Below are 15,235 nucleotides of genomic sequence, written 5' to 3'. Positions count from 1 at the left end.
TGCACCTGTATTACCCTGGAATTAGGGGCATACCAATCATTTCAAATGTGAGGGGGACAGAATGATTAGCACAAGACAAACATAAATGTATAAGATATATATTTTTAGGGCTCTCAATCGATTAAAAAGTTTAATTGAATTAATTACATGAATGACCAGTGAATTTCAACTTTTTCATTTATACATTTAGACATTTGCTGTATGAAAGTCACAGCATAAACACATTTGCCCTGTGAAAAAGTGCGGGGGACGAACTTTGGTTTTATTGAAAGTGAGGGGGACACGTGCCCCGCATCCCCCACGTATTCTACAGCTTCGCCTGGAATTAGTTTTAAAGATTTAATTACCACAGTTGCAAGGGGATTTCTATTACAGCTGCTGAGAGAGTAAATTTGGCATCTTCTCCCATCTGCCTGTCTTAATCCATCGCTCTCTATTTTTCAACTCTTCTGGAAAGTCATTCAGATGTAATAGTGAATTTTTTCTTTTGCTCTTGGATCAAATGGGTAAGTGAAAATTAATATTTGCTGTGGTCTCCCATTCACTCCCATTCACCGCTGTCAAAGTTTACCCTGCAAACTTTTACTTCCACATTCCAAAACCCAGAGTGTGAACAAGGTCTATTAAGACTTATAATATGGGTCTGTTGAATGCTTGATTCTGATTGGTTAACAGACGTTCTAAGGTGTGCAATTATTTTTCAAGGAAAAGCACGACTATGAAGTAGTTCCAGGTCTTGACCACATAACGGTTGCATATCACTTCATTATTTCAAAGAGCCCTACAACAACAAAATAACAAATTAAAACAAAGACACTGGTTAAGTACATCGGATAAGAATGACAATGTCTATAATATCTTAAATGTATTTCAATTTCGGTTGAAAAACTCCTTTGTCTCCCCCGCACTTACACGCGTGCACACACACACACACACACACACACACATTATATTAATGCAGGAACAATTTATAAATGATCAGTAGACTATAAACTAACGCTTTACAAATACTTTATACTGTGTAAACATTATAAAGTGTTACCAGTAAATTTAAAGTAATTTTGGAACAGCAGAATTAGAAATAAACCTTGTGAAAATTGTCATGTGAACATTTAGCTTATGCTAAGCTAAAATTCTATTTCTAGTCATTTTACATGCACCTATTACCAGGCACGATCATATTTTTTTTAAAGACAATCCATGTTCTTTTTTTTCTCTCTAGATAGACCATATTAGGGCAAAAATCGTATTCTTGATTTCTGTAAAAATAAAAATCCTTAAAACAAGGGCAATTTGCTTTATCTTGTTTTAGAAGCAACACTGCATAAGATATTTATGCTTTTTTTTGGATAATTTTTTAACATTATTTTGTCTTACTGTACTGGCAGATTTTGAAAAAAAATCTACCAGTGCCGAAAAAATTATCTAAAATTTTAGGTTATATATATATATATATATATATATATATATATATATATATATATATATATATATATACCTATACACATTACAGTAAATAAGCCTTAAGTATAATAATTTTTTGAAAGGGGGCTCTTGGCGTAATTGTGAATATGATAGATAGATAGATAGATAGATAGATAGATAGATAGATAGACAGATAGATAGATGGATAGATGGATAGATGGATAGACGGATAGAGGGATGGATGGATGGATGGATGGATGATTGGGATGTACCCAATGTAACTTTGCGATAGCTAGCTAATATTGGCTGGGATGGCGCATTATTTTCAGGTCCAGTTTTTTGCTATTACCTGCAGCGTGATTTTGGGAATCTGAGGTGGAGGGAGATATATGATGAGCGGGAGCGGGGAAAGAGGAAGCCTGTGGTCGATAACAGCAGCCACATCACACAGTCACTGCTAGAAGCGCCACCAGGCTTCTTTGTGGACATTAAAAACCTATGCATAGCACAAAAATATATATTTTTACCATTCTCTCTCTTGTAGCAGTCTCTCTGGTTTGCAACAGTGTGTTGCCACCTCTAGATTGTTGCTTTCGTGCAATGACATGACAAATATAGAAATATAGCCTAGCCTACTACAAAGCCTACTACTACTAATTCTGGTGCTATTTTGTGATTGGTTGGGGTGGTCTACAGCCCACCCTCAAAGTTTGCATCATGCAGCCTGCACCCAAATTGCTTTATTCCATTGCACAAATAAAAATAAATAATAATAATTATATATATACACTGGTGGCCAAAAGTTTGGAATAATGTACAGATTTTGCTCTTATGGAAAGAAATTGGTTCTTTTATTCACCAAAGTAGCATTCAACTGATCACAATGTATAGTCAGGACATCAATAACATGAAAAAGTACTATTACAATTTGAAAAAAATGTTCAGAACTTCTTAAACTACTTCAAAAAGTTCTAATTTAAAAAATCCTCCACGTGCAGCAGTGACAGCTTGCAGATCCTTGGCATTCTAGCTGTCAGTTTGTCCAGATACTCAGGTGACATTTCACCCCACGCTTCCTGTAGCACTTGCCATAGATCGTGACCGTCTTGTTGGGCACTTCTCACGCACCTTACAGTCTAGATGATCCCACAAAAGCTCAATGGGGTTAAGATCTATAAAACTCTTTTCCAATGATCTGTTGTCCAGTGTCTGTGTTTCTTAGCCCACTCTAACCTTTTCTTTTTGTTTTTCTATTTAAAAAGTGTCTTTTCCTTTGCAATTCTTCCCATAAGGCCTGCACCCCTGAGTCTTCTCTTTACTGTTGTACATGAAACTGGTGTTGAGCGGGTAGAATTCAATGAAGCTGTCAGCTGAGGACATGTGAGGCGTCTATTTCTCAAACTAGAGACTCTGATGTACTTATCCTCTTGTTTAGTTGTACATCTGGCCTTCCACATCTCTTTCTGCCCTTGTTAGAGCCAGTTGTCCTTTGTCTTTGAAGACTGTAGTGTACACCTATGTATGAAATCTTCAGTTTTTTGGCAATTTCAAGCATTGTATAGCCATCATTCCTCAAAACAATGATTGACTGATGAGTTTCTAGAGAAAGCTTTTTGTTGTTGTTGTTGTTGTTGTTGTTGTTGTTGTTGTTGTCGTTTTTGACCTAAGATTGACCTTAAGACACGCCAGTCTATTGTATACTGTGGCAACTCAAAAACAAACATGTGCAAAACAAAATGATTATTATTTATTTTTATTTGTGCATTGGCATAATAATATAATATAAATAGTAAGAACATTATACATATAATACTTAAAATATAAAATATATCACACATACTGTATATATATATAAATAATTTAAATAATATGAGTAAATTAAATTGTAATGTAAAAGGAACAACTTTTATCTAAGTAACAGCAACGATTAATTTTCAAGAAAACAATTAGGCTATTTATTTATTTAGTGAGGTAAATATCTGCCTGAGATACAATTTAGAAAAAAGTTTGCCAATTAATAGACTAATAAATGTAATCTTAAAATCGTTAACCCACTGGATACGGATTACTGTCCTGTTATAGCTGCATTCTTTAAATATTAAAGCTCTTTGGTCTTTCCCGTAATCACATAACTGAATCAACAGAGCCGCTGGGCTTCAGCGGAAAGCCCTAAATGGTCATCCGCATAAATTGGACACGCCCACTTACATAGATAGCGGGGCTAATTATCATATCCTGACTGACTTGCAGGAGCTACAGCTGGAATTTCGCTGGCTCTCCTATTTGACGGGAGGACCATATAAATCACTTCCGATGATATTTTGATCGCATTTTCGTCCTTCCTATTTATAGAAGTATTAACTTCGTCTTTTGGCTGTATTTGGATTAGTTTTCCCCTCGAGACAACATGGTAAATTACGGGCAAATGAGACTTCACATGCTTCTATTCGTCCTGCTTGTTTTCTTCATGAAGGCTTGTGTCTCAGGTGAGTCTCATACCTGCGCCATAATGACTTAAAGTGCCTGATTCACTTCGTTAATTTTGTTATTCATTATAACTTTAGATTCTTTCAGATAGCCTAATGTATTTTAGTACCTGTTGTTGAATTTTAATGCATTTCAATTGCTCTTTTACAGACACATTTCCTAAAGCACAGAATGTCGCCTGGTCCTCTTTTAATTTTAAGACCATTTTAACATGGAGCCCAAAACCAAGGAATTATTCATACACTGTCGAATTTTCTGAGTAAGTTGAGCATTTTTGTGTTATTATTGTACAATGAGTGATCAGGTTGTTTATTATGGAGTTCATAGTTATTAATAATTTTAAAAGCGTATGAAAAATGAGCAAATTCACCCCTTCAGATTTAATGTAAAACATTAAAACTAGTATCTTTAAAACCATTTACAATTATCCCATGTTTAATATACAAGTAAAAAAGTAATATAAATGTAGGCCTACGTAGTCACAACAGTAAGTAGACATTTTAAAATGTACAGGTTTCTTGTAAGATGACAATGATCTCTTAATGACACTTAGATCACACTGATTCTGACCCATTAATGTCATCATTTATTGATTTTCTTTAAAAGACTGCTCACTGTGTAATCTGAGCATGGTAATAAACTGATAAAAGTGACACTTTTGTGTGTGTGTAAACTGTGAAATTATAAACAATATAACGATATGTGTTTTCACAATCTAGTATGCATACTCAGTATTAAAATCTCACATGGTGTAGCCTAGATTTGACAACACTTGCACAGATCCACACCCATGACTTATTACAACAAGCACCAACCTGCTGCTGGTTTTCACATAATGTAATATACTTTTGTTACAAAATGTTTTCTTGAAGATCTAATTGTCTGTGTAAAATGATTGTAGAATTGGTCAGAACAGAGAACGGAGCCCTCACTGTATCAGGACCATGGAAACTGAATGTGACCTGACTGCAGAGTTTAAAAACTTTAAGGCCAGTTTCAACGCTGATATCCTGTCTGAACCCATGCGTGGCGTCTCTTCTGATATAATTGAGTTCCCTCACACCACATCTGAGAGATTCTCCCCCTACTATGACAGTTAGTATCATTCCAAACCAACTTTTATCCTATTTTACTCTATTTAATAAATAAAAAGCCTAAGTTAGTTTGCTGGTCTTAGCTGGTTTCAGCTGGTCCCAGCCCAAAAACCCCTCTTAAAGGAATATTCCGAGTTCAAAGCAAGTTAAGCTTAATCGACAGCATTTGTGGTATAATATTGATTGAAAAATATGGGTTCCATTGAGGCACTTACAATAGAAGTGAATGGGGCCAATCTGTAAACATTAAAATACTCACTGTTTCTAAAGTATAGTCACAAGACATAAACATTAGACAGTGTTAATATGATTTTATCATTAAACATTAATGCGTGTTAATATGATTTTAGTGTGATAAAATCGCTCACTAACTTTTTCTGTGTGAAGTTACATTGTTGATGTATTGTCAACAAACCCTAAAACGACTGTAAAAATGACAATTTAAACAACTTTACAGCTCAAATAATACATGAGTTTTACCAGAAGAATTAATGTAAGTGCTTTTATAAAATTCTAAGCTTCACATTTCTGCCTTTAAACGCTCAAAAAATTGGCCCCATTCACTTTCATTCTAAGTGCCTCACTGTAACCTCAATTTTTGCTTTTCAAGAAAAGGACGGACAAATCAAAATTATCTTTCTGTGGTAAACGACATTATGCCACAAATGCTGTCAATTGAGCATAACTTGTATTGAACTGGGAATATTCCTTTAAACCAGCCAACTGACCAGGCTGGAAGACCAGCTAAGACCTTTCCACCATCTTAAGCTGGTTTTTATCTGTTATGGAACATGAAGATTGTGAACCATTGTAAAGGTTTCCTGCTTTGTATCCCTCTCAGCTGTCATCGGCAGACCAGAGTTTAAAATAGACGTCAGCAGCGACAAAAGGAAGGTGATGCTCCACGTAACAGACATCCAGACGTCTCTCTTTAACGAAAACAAGGAGAGACTAAGTATTCGGGATATTTTCAAGGATGAACTGCAGTATAAGGTTATCTATAAAAAAGCAAAGAGCACAGGGAAGGTTAGTGTCTGTAAATTGTACCATCTCTGTTTTCATGATTTTATAAGCAGTAAACAGACTTAACTATGCCATAAACTACTGAGTCTGGCTTCCTCTCCTGTCGTACCATACCGTACACATTTGAACTAAATGCGTTTAATCATTTTGGCACCCTGCACTCATTAGCTGTTTTAAAAATGAAACATTTATCTTTTAGCCATGAGCAACCCACAGCTTTTTTTCAGGTACTGAAAATAACATGTTGCTTTTAACTTTGAGGGGAGAGATCATCTTAATAAAAAAACAAAAAAAAAAACCCCAGACAATTATAGAAGCATTCTTTTACGCACATTTTTAATTAGCAGTGTGGGATGGAAAATACCTTGACAAAAATTAATTATTGGCATGGCAACCACAATTTCTGCCAAAAAATGTAAAATAAAATAGTGACGACAGTTACTGGGTAATTGGTATTTAAATGAATATTTCAGGTTCAATACAAGTTAAGCTCAATCGACAGCATTTGTGGCATAATGTTGATTACCACAAAAATACTTTCGACTTGTCGAGATTACAGTAAGGCACTTACAATGGAACTGAATGGGGCCAATGTTTGGAGGGTTTAAATGCAGAAATGTGAAGCTTTTAATTTAATAAAAGCACTTACAATTATTCTTCTGTTAAAACTCATAGATTATTTGAGCTGTAAAATTTAAATGGTCATTTTTACAGTCATTTTAGAGTTTAAGGGTTTGCTGACATTACAATGTCATGGCAACAAAGTTGTAAAATTGGCTATAACTTTAAATAGAAAAGGTTAGTAAGCAATTTTATCACACTAAAATCATGTTAACACGCATATTGTTTATGTCTTTTGGCTATACTTTTGAAACAGTGAATATTTTAATGTTTACAGGTTGGCCCCCATTCACTTCCATTGTAAGTGCCTCACTGGAACCCAGATTTGTGCTTTTTTTTAAATAAAAGGAGGGGAAAGTCAAAATTAATGTTTGTGGTAATCATCATTATGCCACAAATGTTGTCGATTGAGCTTAACTTGTATTGTACCCGGAATATTCCTTTAACAATGTCAATGAACCTTATTTTTGTCAACGTCAACATTTTTGAGTAGACTATGTGCTGTCACCATTCCGTTTACATTTTTCACTCTTTTTAAACATCTTATTGCATTCACTAGTTAATTGTAAATGAATTAAAATGAGGTCATAAAGATGGCATGTATAATAATTATAATTAGCAAAATAGTGTATTTAAAGTAGTTGAATGCCATATAGCTTATTACAGTAAAAGTATAGCAATATACTTGATATTCGCCACCATTTTCATATTAAAAAAAAAAAGTTAAAAGAGAAATTATGAAAGCTTCTTGAAGATCGCATAATTTTATCATGGTTTTACATTAGGAACAGACTGTAGTATGCTATTTGGGCAGCATCTATAAGAATAGAATGCAAGATGTAAAATACAATTTTATGCTATAGTATTTGTTGTGTTTGCCTCCTCAGAAAGAGGAGATCAGTAAAAGTAGCATCATCGAGCTGACAGATTTGGACCGAGGAGTGAGTTACTGTTTTAACGTTCAGGCCTACCTTCCTTTCCGCACACAAGACAAACAACTCGGGGAGCTCAGCCACATCCAGTGCTCACCAGAAGAAAACATGTCTGTCTTTGAAGGTAACGTTTCACAGTTTCAATGAAAATCACTTTGTATACATTTAATCAGTATGTGTTTTCCCTGGAAATCAAACCCACAACCTACAGGAACGAACCTGTCGGGGATTTTCAGTGCAAAAATTCCAAGAGAAGCAAATGGGAATTTGTCTTATAGGGAGTGAGTGATTCATTGTTCCAAAATAGATTCACTCCCATGACCTTGATTGTGGCAGTAATGTATCTCTTTATGAAGTGTTGAATTGCTGGTATAGTATCATATCAGAGGATATTACAGACCGTGTGAATGGTCTGATTCACAGCAGATGTGTGGCAATTCATACTGTAGCTGATAAGAAATGTGTCAATGGGGCTGATTACGATACAAGCTTGTGAATTAATCATCCGAGTGTCTAGGGACCATTAGAAATGACAAAATCCCTGTGGTTTCTGTTAAACTCAACAGTGAATCAAATGTTTGCATGACTCTAATAATGTAGTTGAAAATGTTTCTGCAGAGTACAGCATGGGTGTGATCGCCGGGGCAATCCTGATTATCATCCTGGCAATATCGGCAATCATTATCGTCGTCGTGATATGCTGCAGACGAAAAAAGAGAGCACAAAACACAGGAAAAGAGGGATTACCGCTGAATGGGTTGTGAGGAGAGCGGACGGATCATTTTGGTACGACTCACCCTTATAAAGGGAGGATGGTATCCTAATTCAACATTCCATTGTAAAACAGTGGAATCTAAACTTGCGTTTCTGTGAAACCTCAAAATGTAGATATGTTAGACATAATTTAGCAAGACAGCCTTCATTCTGATAGGTGGTGGGTTCTTTAGTTTGTATGCTAAATTTACTAATTCTATCTACCTAGATGTTGCTAACTAGTGGAAATACTGTATGGTTTTGTGCACATTTGGGAGAATCAAAATCAAAACATTTTATATATATGAGAGAGCACTAATTTATTTTTTTAGCTATTAAAGTGGTAAACTGCATTAGTTTTTAAAGAGCATCCATGAAAGGCTCAGCTTATTTAAGCTGTAGCACATTCCAAGTACACATAGCTAACCAGCTATCACAAAATAATAATAATAATAATAATAATAATAATAAAGTGTGGTTTGTATATGCTGTTTGGTTTTGATTTGTATATTTCTAATGTTTTACTATGGACCTGTGAAGCTTGTTGGTACTGATCTGGATTTTTATTATTTTTATTATTAAAACAAATAAAAAAAAGTATGCACACGCAGACTATTTAGCATGCAGGTGTTTGTCTTTAAATGAGATTTTATATTATGCAACATATGCGCAAACATCACAATTAGTGAAATGGCGTTAGCAGAACTCAATTGAATGCAACTGAACAGTTTAATCAAATCAAGACAAATTTATTTATTTAGCATATTTCATACACAATGGCAATTCAAAGTGCTTGACATAAAAATGATCAATAAAATACAAGATAAATCAAGCTTTTATAAATCAATTAAGTTCAGAAAATAAAATAAAAAATGATTTGGATTAAATTAGAATGTTTTATTTTCTTAAATAATGAAACAAACATAATTTATAGCTAAAATGCACTTAGTACAATTAGGAATTAATGTACAGGTAAAAAGAAACTTTGTCAGTGTGACTGTTATATTTAGTAGAGGGATTTTAAATCCAAAAAATGACAATTCTGTCATCACTTACTCACTCCCATGTTGTGCCAAACCACTTTGACTTTCTTTTTTCCGCAGAACACAAAAAGAAATGTTTCACACCAGATGTTTCAGAAAGTCATAGGTGTTTGCAACAACATTAGGGTGTGTAAAATATGACCGAGATTTTATTTTTGGGTAAACTATCCCTTTAAGAGCAGACAATTATGAATGTTAGGATTATGTAAGAGTTAGACCGTGCGTTTAGGAACAGATGTCCAGTAAACACATTTCCCATCTGGTTGAATGTAACTTATCAGCATTTTACTTGTATTGACCTCAAAGTACACAAACGCTCCTGTCGTCTTATTGACCGCATTGGAAAACAGTTGCCAAGATGATGGGAAGCTGTTCTTATGGTCAGTGAAAGTCTCCTCGACAACTCCAGTTCCACTGACAACGTACGAACTTCCATCGTCTTCTCTGATAAACTGATGGAATAGAAAATCTGTTAACTTTCAGCTCTTTTGTTTTTAACTCACTTTATAAAGTGGATAGTTCCAGTCCTGGAAGCAATGCAATGTTTCAGTCGTATATATATCACTGCGCAGGGCCCATAGTGGCCACCTACAGAGTCATTCAGGTTTTGAACAACACGAGGGTGAGTAAATGAAGATGAAATGTATCCCTTTAACCGCAGTTTACATGTCGGGGACTTTATCTTGTAGCAGAGGGATACCACTGAAAAAAATTGCTTACTAAAATAACAATTTAATGAAAACGTACACGTATGTCCTATTTTAATTTTATTTTGTAGTAAGCATTTTACACAAGCAATATGACACACAAGTCCATGCTATCTTGTGAATATAGTCATGGCTATGCAATTACAATATAGCACAACCGTGTACACATTTATAGTATAAAAAAAGCAATAAAGTATGGTACTGCTTGATTTTCTGTTACCTAAGACTGTGATACTCAAGATACCAACCTGTAGACTGTGGTCATGACCAGATAGATATAAAGAGACGTTGTACTTCTTCAGTAGGGGTCTGAGTTTCTTCACTAGACACTTGGTGGGACCGTGATGGCCAATGGACCAGACTGGATAGTGACCAGCCACATTGACAAATTCTGACCTGAGGAGTAATAAGCAAATGATACCTTTTAGAACAAACAGCTTTGTTGAATATTAATGTTTCACTTCTGTTGTGGAAACAGCTGTGAGTATCTGCATGTGCAGGGCACTTTTATTCTCTGTGGAATTTTTTACTGTGTTTTCCCCTAAACATGTGGGGGCATATCTGGCTGTCAAGAGTTTGTACGCCAAACACTGAATCTTCTCAGGCGGCGAACGCTCGTGTATCCTTTTACAGGACTGTTCCGGGTCTATTTATTTTAAACCAACTTTAAAATACAATTATAATGCGATAAGACATTACTGTATATGTGTTAACATGACTTACTTTCTTCTGTGGAACGAAAAAAAGAGATGTAAAGTGATACTGTTTTGGAACAACACGAGGGTTAGTAAATGATGACAGAATGTTCCTTTTTGGGTGAACTATCCCTTTAAGGGTTGGTCATATTTTCAGCATGCTAGGAGTGTTGTTCAGGTCCTAGATCTTTTGTTTGGGAAAATGTGAAGGTGATCTAAGCTGTTGAAGGAGTGAGAAAGAGAGAATGAGAGACGATGGAGGAGTGGAAGGAGTGTGGCATGTTGGGGCCTTTGAAAACATGCCCAAAAAAATCCTGTTGAAGGACGTATGTTTTTATTTTAACAGATTTTAATTTTAATTTTAACAGATGAGCTCTTCTGTTACGATTACTGTTGCCATGGCAGCAGCAGCATCTCTGATTATGGGTAGTATAGTTCTTCACAAAAAATAAATACATTGGAAATTAAACAATATTTTAAAAATTAAGTTGAAAACTCACTGACTTATGGCTTCTACAGATTCATATACCATCATTAACAACCTTGAAGCTCACAGTAGCTCTCTATAAAAAAAATCTCTATGGAGAAAATGACAAGGATTTTTACTTCTGGAACTCTGCTGTTGCTGTTCCATAGTAACTCTAAACTCACTTAGCGTTTTGAAGTTTCTCCTCTATCCACTTCATCTGTTGGTTAGTAGCAATAAAGTCTTCCGGGCCTACTGGATCAAGTCCATCATAGGTGTTCCCGCACAAAACCACCGTGTCAATCATCAGAACCGTAAGGGAAGTGTTACTGTGAGGAACTTTGAAGTTCAGTTCATAGAACAGGTCGAGGTAGTTCCTGCCAACCATTAACAAAACATTAATGGCTATGCATACATTTTTCAGTATGAAAGAGAAGAACCGCTGACCTCTCACTTACCATCTTTCAGATTGGTTTGAGTAGGCGATCTGGGCTGATACGTTTCCACGGTGATCGTGATTTCCCGCCACCAGGTACCATGGCACAGTGATGAGCGCAGGGTGGGAGAAAACACTCTCATAAGTAGACTGAAGAATAGAGCTTCATTAATAACTTGAACATATTTACATTTATAAATACAATATTAATTTTAATATTCAAATTATTATTAATTGGCATTTTTATGTTATGTTATAATTTATAAATGATAACTGCATTTATGAAAAATTACCATGGTTTTACTAGTACTACTAACTGTAGAGACTCTGTTAACAAAAAAGTACATTGGTACACAGTCAGAAAAAAAAAAGTTACTGTTTAAGGTACAAAGGTACACAAAAGGTCCTTAGGGTAAAATTATGTATTCAAAACAATATATATACATTTTAACTAAAGGTACAAAAAAGGTGTTCTTGAGGGCATCACCTCAGTGACGGCTGGTATAATTTAAATGGTACCTTTTTTGTGTGTGTATATTATAAATATATTTTTTATATTTTATTATAACTATAAATATATTTCATAATAATTACTGTTGTTATATATATATATACACTCTACAGTGTTATTATGTAGTGTGAAATCCATATATATTTAGTATGTAATTATCAGTTATCAGCAAACCAACTTAACAGAACTTAAAATACATTTTATAATAATAATATATATATATATATATATATATATATATATATATATATATATATATATATATATTTAAAATGAGTAAAAAATGTAAACTAATTAATCATATGATATGCCGATTAATTAATTGCATATATCATTATTTGCCAAAAAAGGCCCTCAAATAAAGATTATTACATTTATGTAAATACAATTATGAATATAAAATAAATATAGGCCTAATTATAATACATTACTTTATTGTGGCAGATGAGTAAAGCATTGATTAGATAATACGAAAAGTAGCTTTTCTATGGTAAGAAGTCTATGATATTACCATGGTATTTTGGAAATTTACCATGGAAGTACCTTAATAATCTTTTTAAGGACCTTGGATAACCATGTGTACATAATACCAAAGTGCATGCATTCAGTACTAGGGTATACAGTGTGGTCCAAAAGTCTGAGATCAAATTGAAAATGTTGTATTTTTGTGTGTGTGTATATATATATATATATATATATATATATATATATATATATATATATATATATATATTCATTTAAAACAGGTAATAAACATTTTAAGATTTTTCAAAATGTAAAACAAGGAAAGTTATGATGTCAAATGAAGAAGAAATCTTTCAGATTCTTTAAGATAATCAAATTTGAGCAAATTTATGATATGTGTTCGTGTGAACTCCTATGTACAATTTTTGTACTGATTTTTTCTTCTTTTTTTTTTTTTTTTAAGTAGATAAATAGAAGCATTTTCACTAGTGATCTCAGTCTTTTGGAGCCTACTGTATATCAAAGAACCATAGTATTACCATCTGATATCATCACAGTACTTTTATGTAAGGCTTTATTTTTATAACAACTATGACAGCTTCAGTTTCTAAGTTTTGTTTCTCATTTGTTAAACTATTTTCCATGTCAAACACCAATGTTTGTTTTACAGGAGTCAAAGTTACATTGATCTCACTGTGGTATAATGAGGAGCCATCCATGGTTTTACCTGTTGTCCTGGCTGAACTACAAATTTGACAGTTAAACTATTGAAAAACTATGGTAAATAAGGGTTAAAGCTTGACTGGTGATCAGTGCTTCAGCCACAAGAGGGACCTATTCATCTTTTTATGCTGTGTACACTATTTCATGTGTCGAGATAGTGTAAAGATTGTGACAGTTCTCTGAGCTAGAGAACCCTGGACACTGTCCCACTGTCTGCTGTTCATCCTGATAGATCTGAATTACATCATCTCACCAGAGTAACATCTGACATGTTGCAAGGCCTTGAAGCTATAATGCTGCATTTTTGTACATGTCAGCCTGAGGAAACCTTGCATTTTGCATAACAGAAACTTTAACAGATCTGAGCAAATTTCACACATACTCTGTGTAAACTAAGAAATCAGCCTCCGGTGGGGGGTGGATCGGTTCATACAATAATAATGGTATTAAAAGGATACTTCACCCAAAATTAAAAATTCTTTAATCATTTACTCACACTCATGTTATTGCAAATGCATATAACTTTATTTCTTCTGTGGAACACAAAAGGAGAAATCTTTAAGAATGTACTGGTTGTTTCCTCCCATGCAATTACAAAGAATGGGGACTGGAGCAGTCAAAGAGAGCTAGGGCAGATGTTGAGATTTTCAGTGAATAACTACTAAAATTTCATTCTGTTCCCCAAACAAAGCCATCTTAGCACAGTATTTCAGAAGACTTACTGTATAAACTCTCTCTCTCTCTCTCTCTCTCTCTCTCTCTCTCTCTCTCTCTCTCTCTCTCTCTCTATATATATATATATATACACACAGTAAGAACATAAGTCAAATGGTGCTTTTGCTATGTTTTTTAAGCTCGAAAACCAGTCCCCATTCTTTGTAATTGCATGGAAAAAACAACAAGCATTCTTCACAAGTTCTCATTTTGGTTTGGAATGACATGAAGGTAAGTAAATGATGACAGAATTAAAATTTTTGGGTGAACTTTCCTTTAGACCTGCTGATCAGACCTTGAAGCGGGTGTCATATATGTCCCTGACACCGCTGAAGTAGAAATTATCTCCTAAGCTGAGGACAAAGTCCAGGCCTGAGCTCTCAGCAATTCTGCCCAGTTCATTGGCCGTGTCTAACTCATGTGATGTGTAGTAGGGGTATAACGGAATTCCACCCCAGTCTCCAATCCCAACAAACCTTAGAAAGGCTGTAGAGAGAGAACACACAGATATGGACTGAATATTGTTAATTTACTTAGGTCCACATGACTGTCTATATGCACATTTAACATCATATCATAATAGACTCACTCAAACTGAACTCGGTTCACACTTGATCACATGAAAAAATCTCACTGAACCGGTTTGTCTGCACTAGTTATCATATGCCCACTTATAGTGATACATTTGTTGACATTTGAAAGCACACAGAAAGTATAATAGAAATACTCTACCTTGTTCGTTTGCTTGACATGGCGTGTAGAGTATCTGAAGACAGAAGATAAGAAAGGGGGTCAGCCACGCCATAGCATGCCTTAAGATGGTTGATCTGATCCTATAAACAGTCAAAGTGTTAAAGTGAAGTTCCGGGTCCGAGAGTCATACAGACACTGACAAACCACAAACAGCCTAAGACAATTTTTGCTGCCCTTAAAGGGTAATGACAAGCTTCCTGTATTGAGAGTGAAAGAAAAACACACATGATGCCATGCACAATGTTCAACAGTTTACAAAGTAAACAAATTCGATTGTCATTATCAGCTACCAACAAAATAATGCTTAAAAATAAATGCATAAGTATGAATAATGATTAATATAAAAATAATCATTATTTATTTTTCTATATTTTTATAGAAAATATA

At 34.5% G+C, this 15,235-nt stretch overlaps 2 protein-coding genes across 3 annotated transcripts; one reads left to right on the top strand and one right to left on the bottom strand.

Moving 5' to 3' along the window:
• Nucleotides 1–3,660: 3,660 nt before the first annotated feature.
• Nucleotides 3,661–8,950, top strand: LOC127431821 (tissue factor-like). The gene is made up of 6 exons (XM_051682400.1): nt 3,661–3,911; nt 4,063–4,171; nt 4,814–5,007; nt 5,848–6,032; nt 7,538–7,706; nt 8,201–8,950. Exons 1-6 carry the CDS (start codon nt 3,833–3,835, stop codon nt 8,344–8,346), a joined length of 882 nt encoding a protein of 293 aa, XP_051538360.1. The 5' UTR covers nt 3,661–3,832; the 3' UTR covers nt 8,347–8,950.
• A 147-nt stretch (nt 8,951–9,097) lies between these two features.
• On the bottom strand, nt 9,098–14,997 carry LOC127431818 (tartrate-resistant acid phosphatase type 5-like). 2 transcript variants are annotated; one of them, XM_051682387.1, is made up of 6 exons: nt 14,828–14,995; nt 14,391–14,581; nt 11,705–11,832; nt 11,432–11,623; nt 10,334–10,481; nt 9,098–9,830 (listed from the first exon to the last, which is right to left on the bottom strand). In XM_051682387.1, the coding sequence occupies exons 1-6, from the start codon at nt 14,898–14,900 to the stop codon at nt 9,591–9,593; spliced, it is 972 nt and encodes a 323-aa protein (XP_051538347.1). In that variant the 5' UTR covers nt 14,901–14,995; the 3' UTR covers nt 9,098–9,590. The 2 variants fall into 2 exon arrangements, with proteins under 2 accessions (XP_051538347.1, XP_051538348.1); XM_051682388.1 differs by lacking the exon at nt 11,432–11,623 and having other exon boundaries at nt 14,828–14,997.
• Between the last annotated feature and the right edge of the window lie 238 nt (nt 14,998–15,235).

Source organism: Myxocyprinus asiaticus, chromosome 41 (assembly GCF_019703515.2).
Source record: "Myxocyprinus asiaticus isolate MX2 ecotype Aquarium Trade chromosome 41, UBuf_Myxa_2, whole genome shotgun sequence".
Lineage (NCBI taxonomy): Eukaryota > Metazoa > Chordata > Actinopteri > Cypriniformes > Catostomidae > Myxocyprinus > Myxocyprinus asiaticus.
The sequence above is the reverse complement of the archived record's forward strand: the minus strand, read 5'-3'. Positions and strand labels throughout refer to the sequence as shown.

What these genes read in the sequence shown, in the direction of transcription:
- LOC127431821 (XM_051682400.1), top strand. Translation starts at nt 3,833, where the DNA reads ATGGTAAATTACGGGCAAATGAGACTTCACATGCTTCTATTCGTCCTG. An exon ending in ATTCTCCCCCTACTATGACA is followed by an intron (nt 5,008 to 5,847) that starts GTTAGTATCATT and finishes TATCCCTCTCAG; the next exon opens with CTGTCATCGGCAGACCAGAG. An exon ending in AAGCAAAGAGCACAGGGAAG is followed by an intron (nt 6,033 to 7,537) that starts GTTAGTGTCTGT and finishes TTGCCTCCTCAG; the next exon opens with AAAGAGGAGATCAGTAAAAG.
- LOC127431818 (XM_051682387.1), bottom strand. Translation starts at nt 14,900, where the DNA reads ATGGCGTGGCTGACCCCCTTTCTTATCTTCTGTCTTCAGATACTCTAC. An exon ending in ATGTCAAGCAAACGAACAAG is followed by an intron (nt 14,582 to 14,827) that starts GTAGAGTATTTC and finishes CTCTCTCTACAG; the next exon opens with CCTTTCTAAGGTTTGTTGGG. An exon ending in TCAAACCAATCTGAAAGATG is followed by an intron (nt 11,624 to 11,704) that starts GTAAGTGAGAGG and finishes AATGGTTGGCAG; the next exon opens with GAACTACCTCGACCTGTTCT.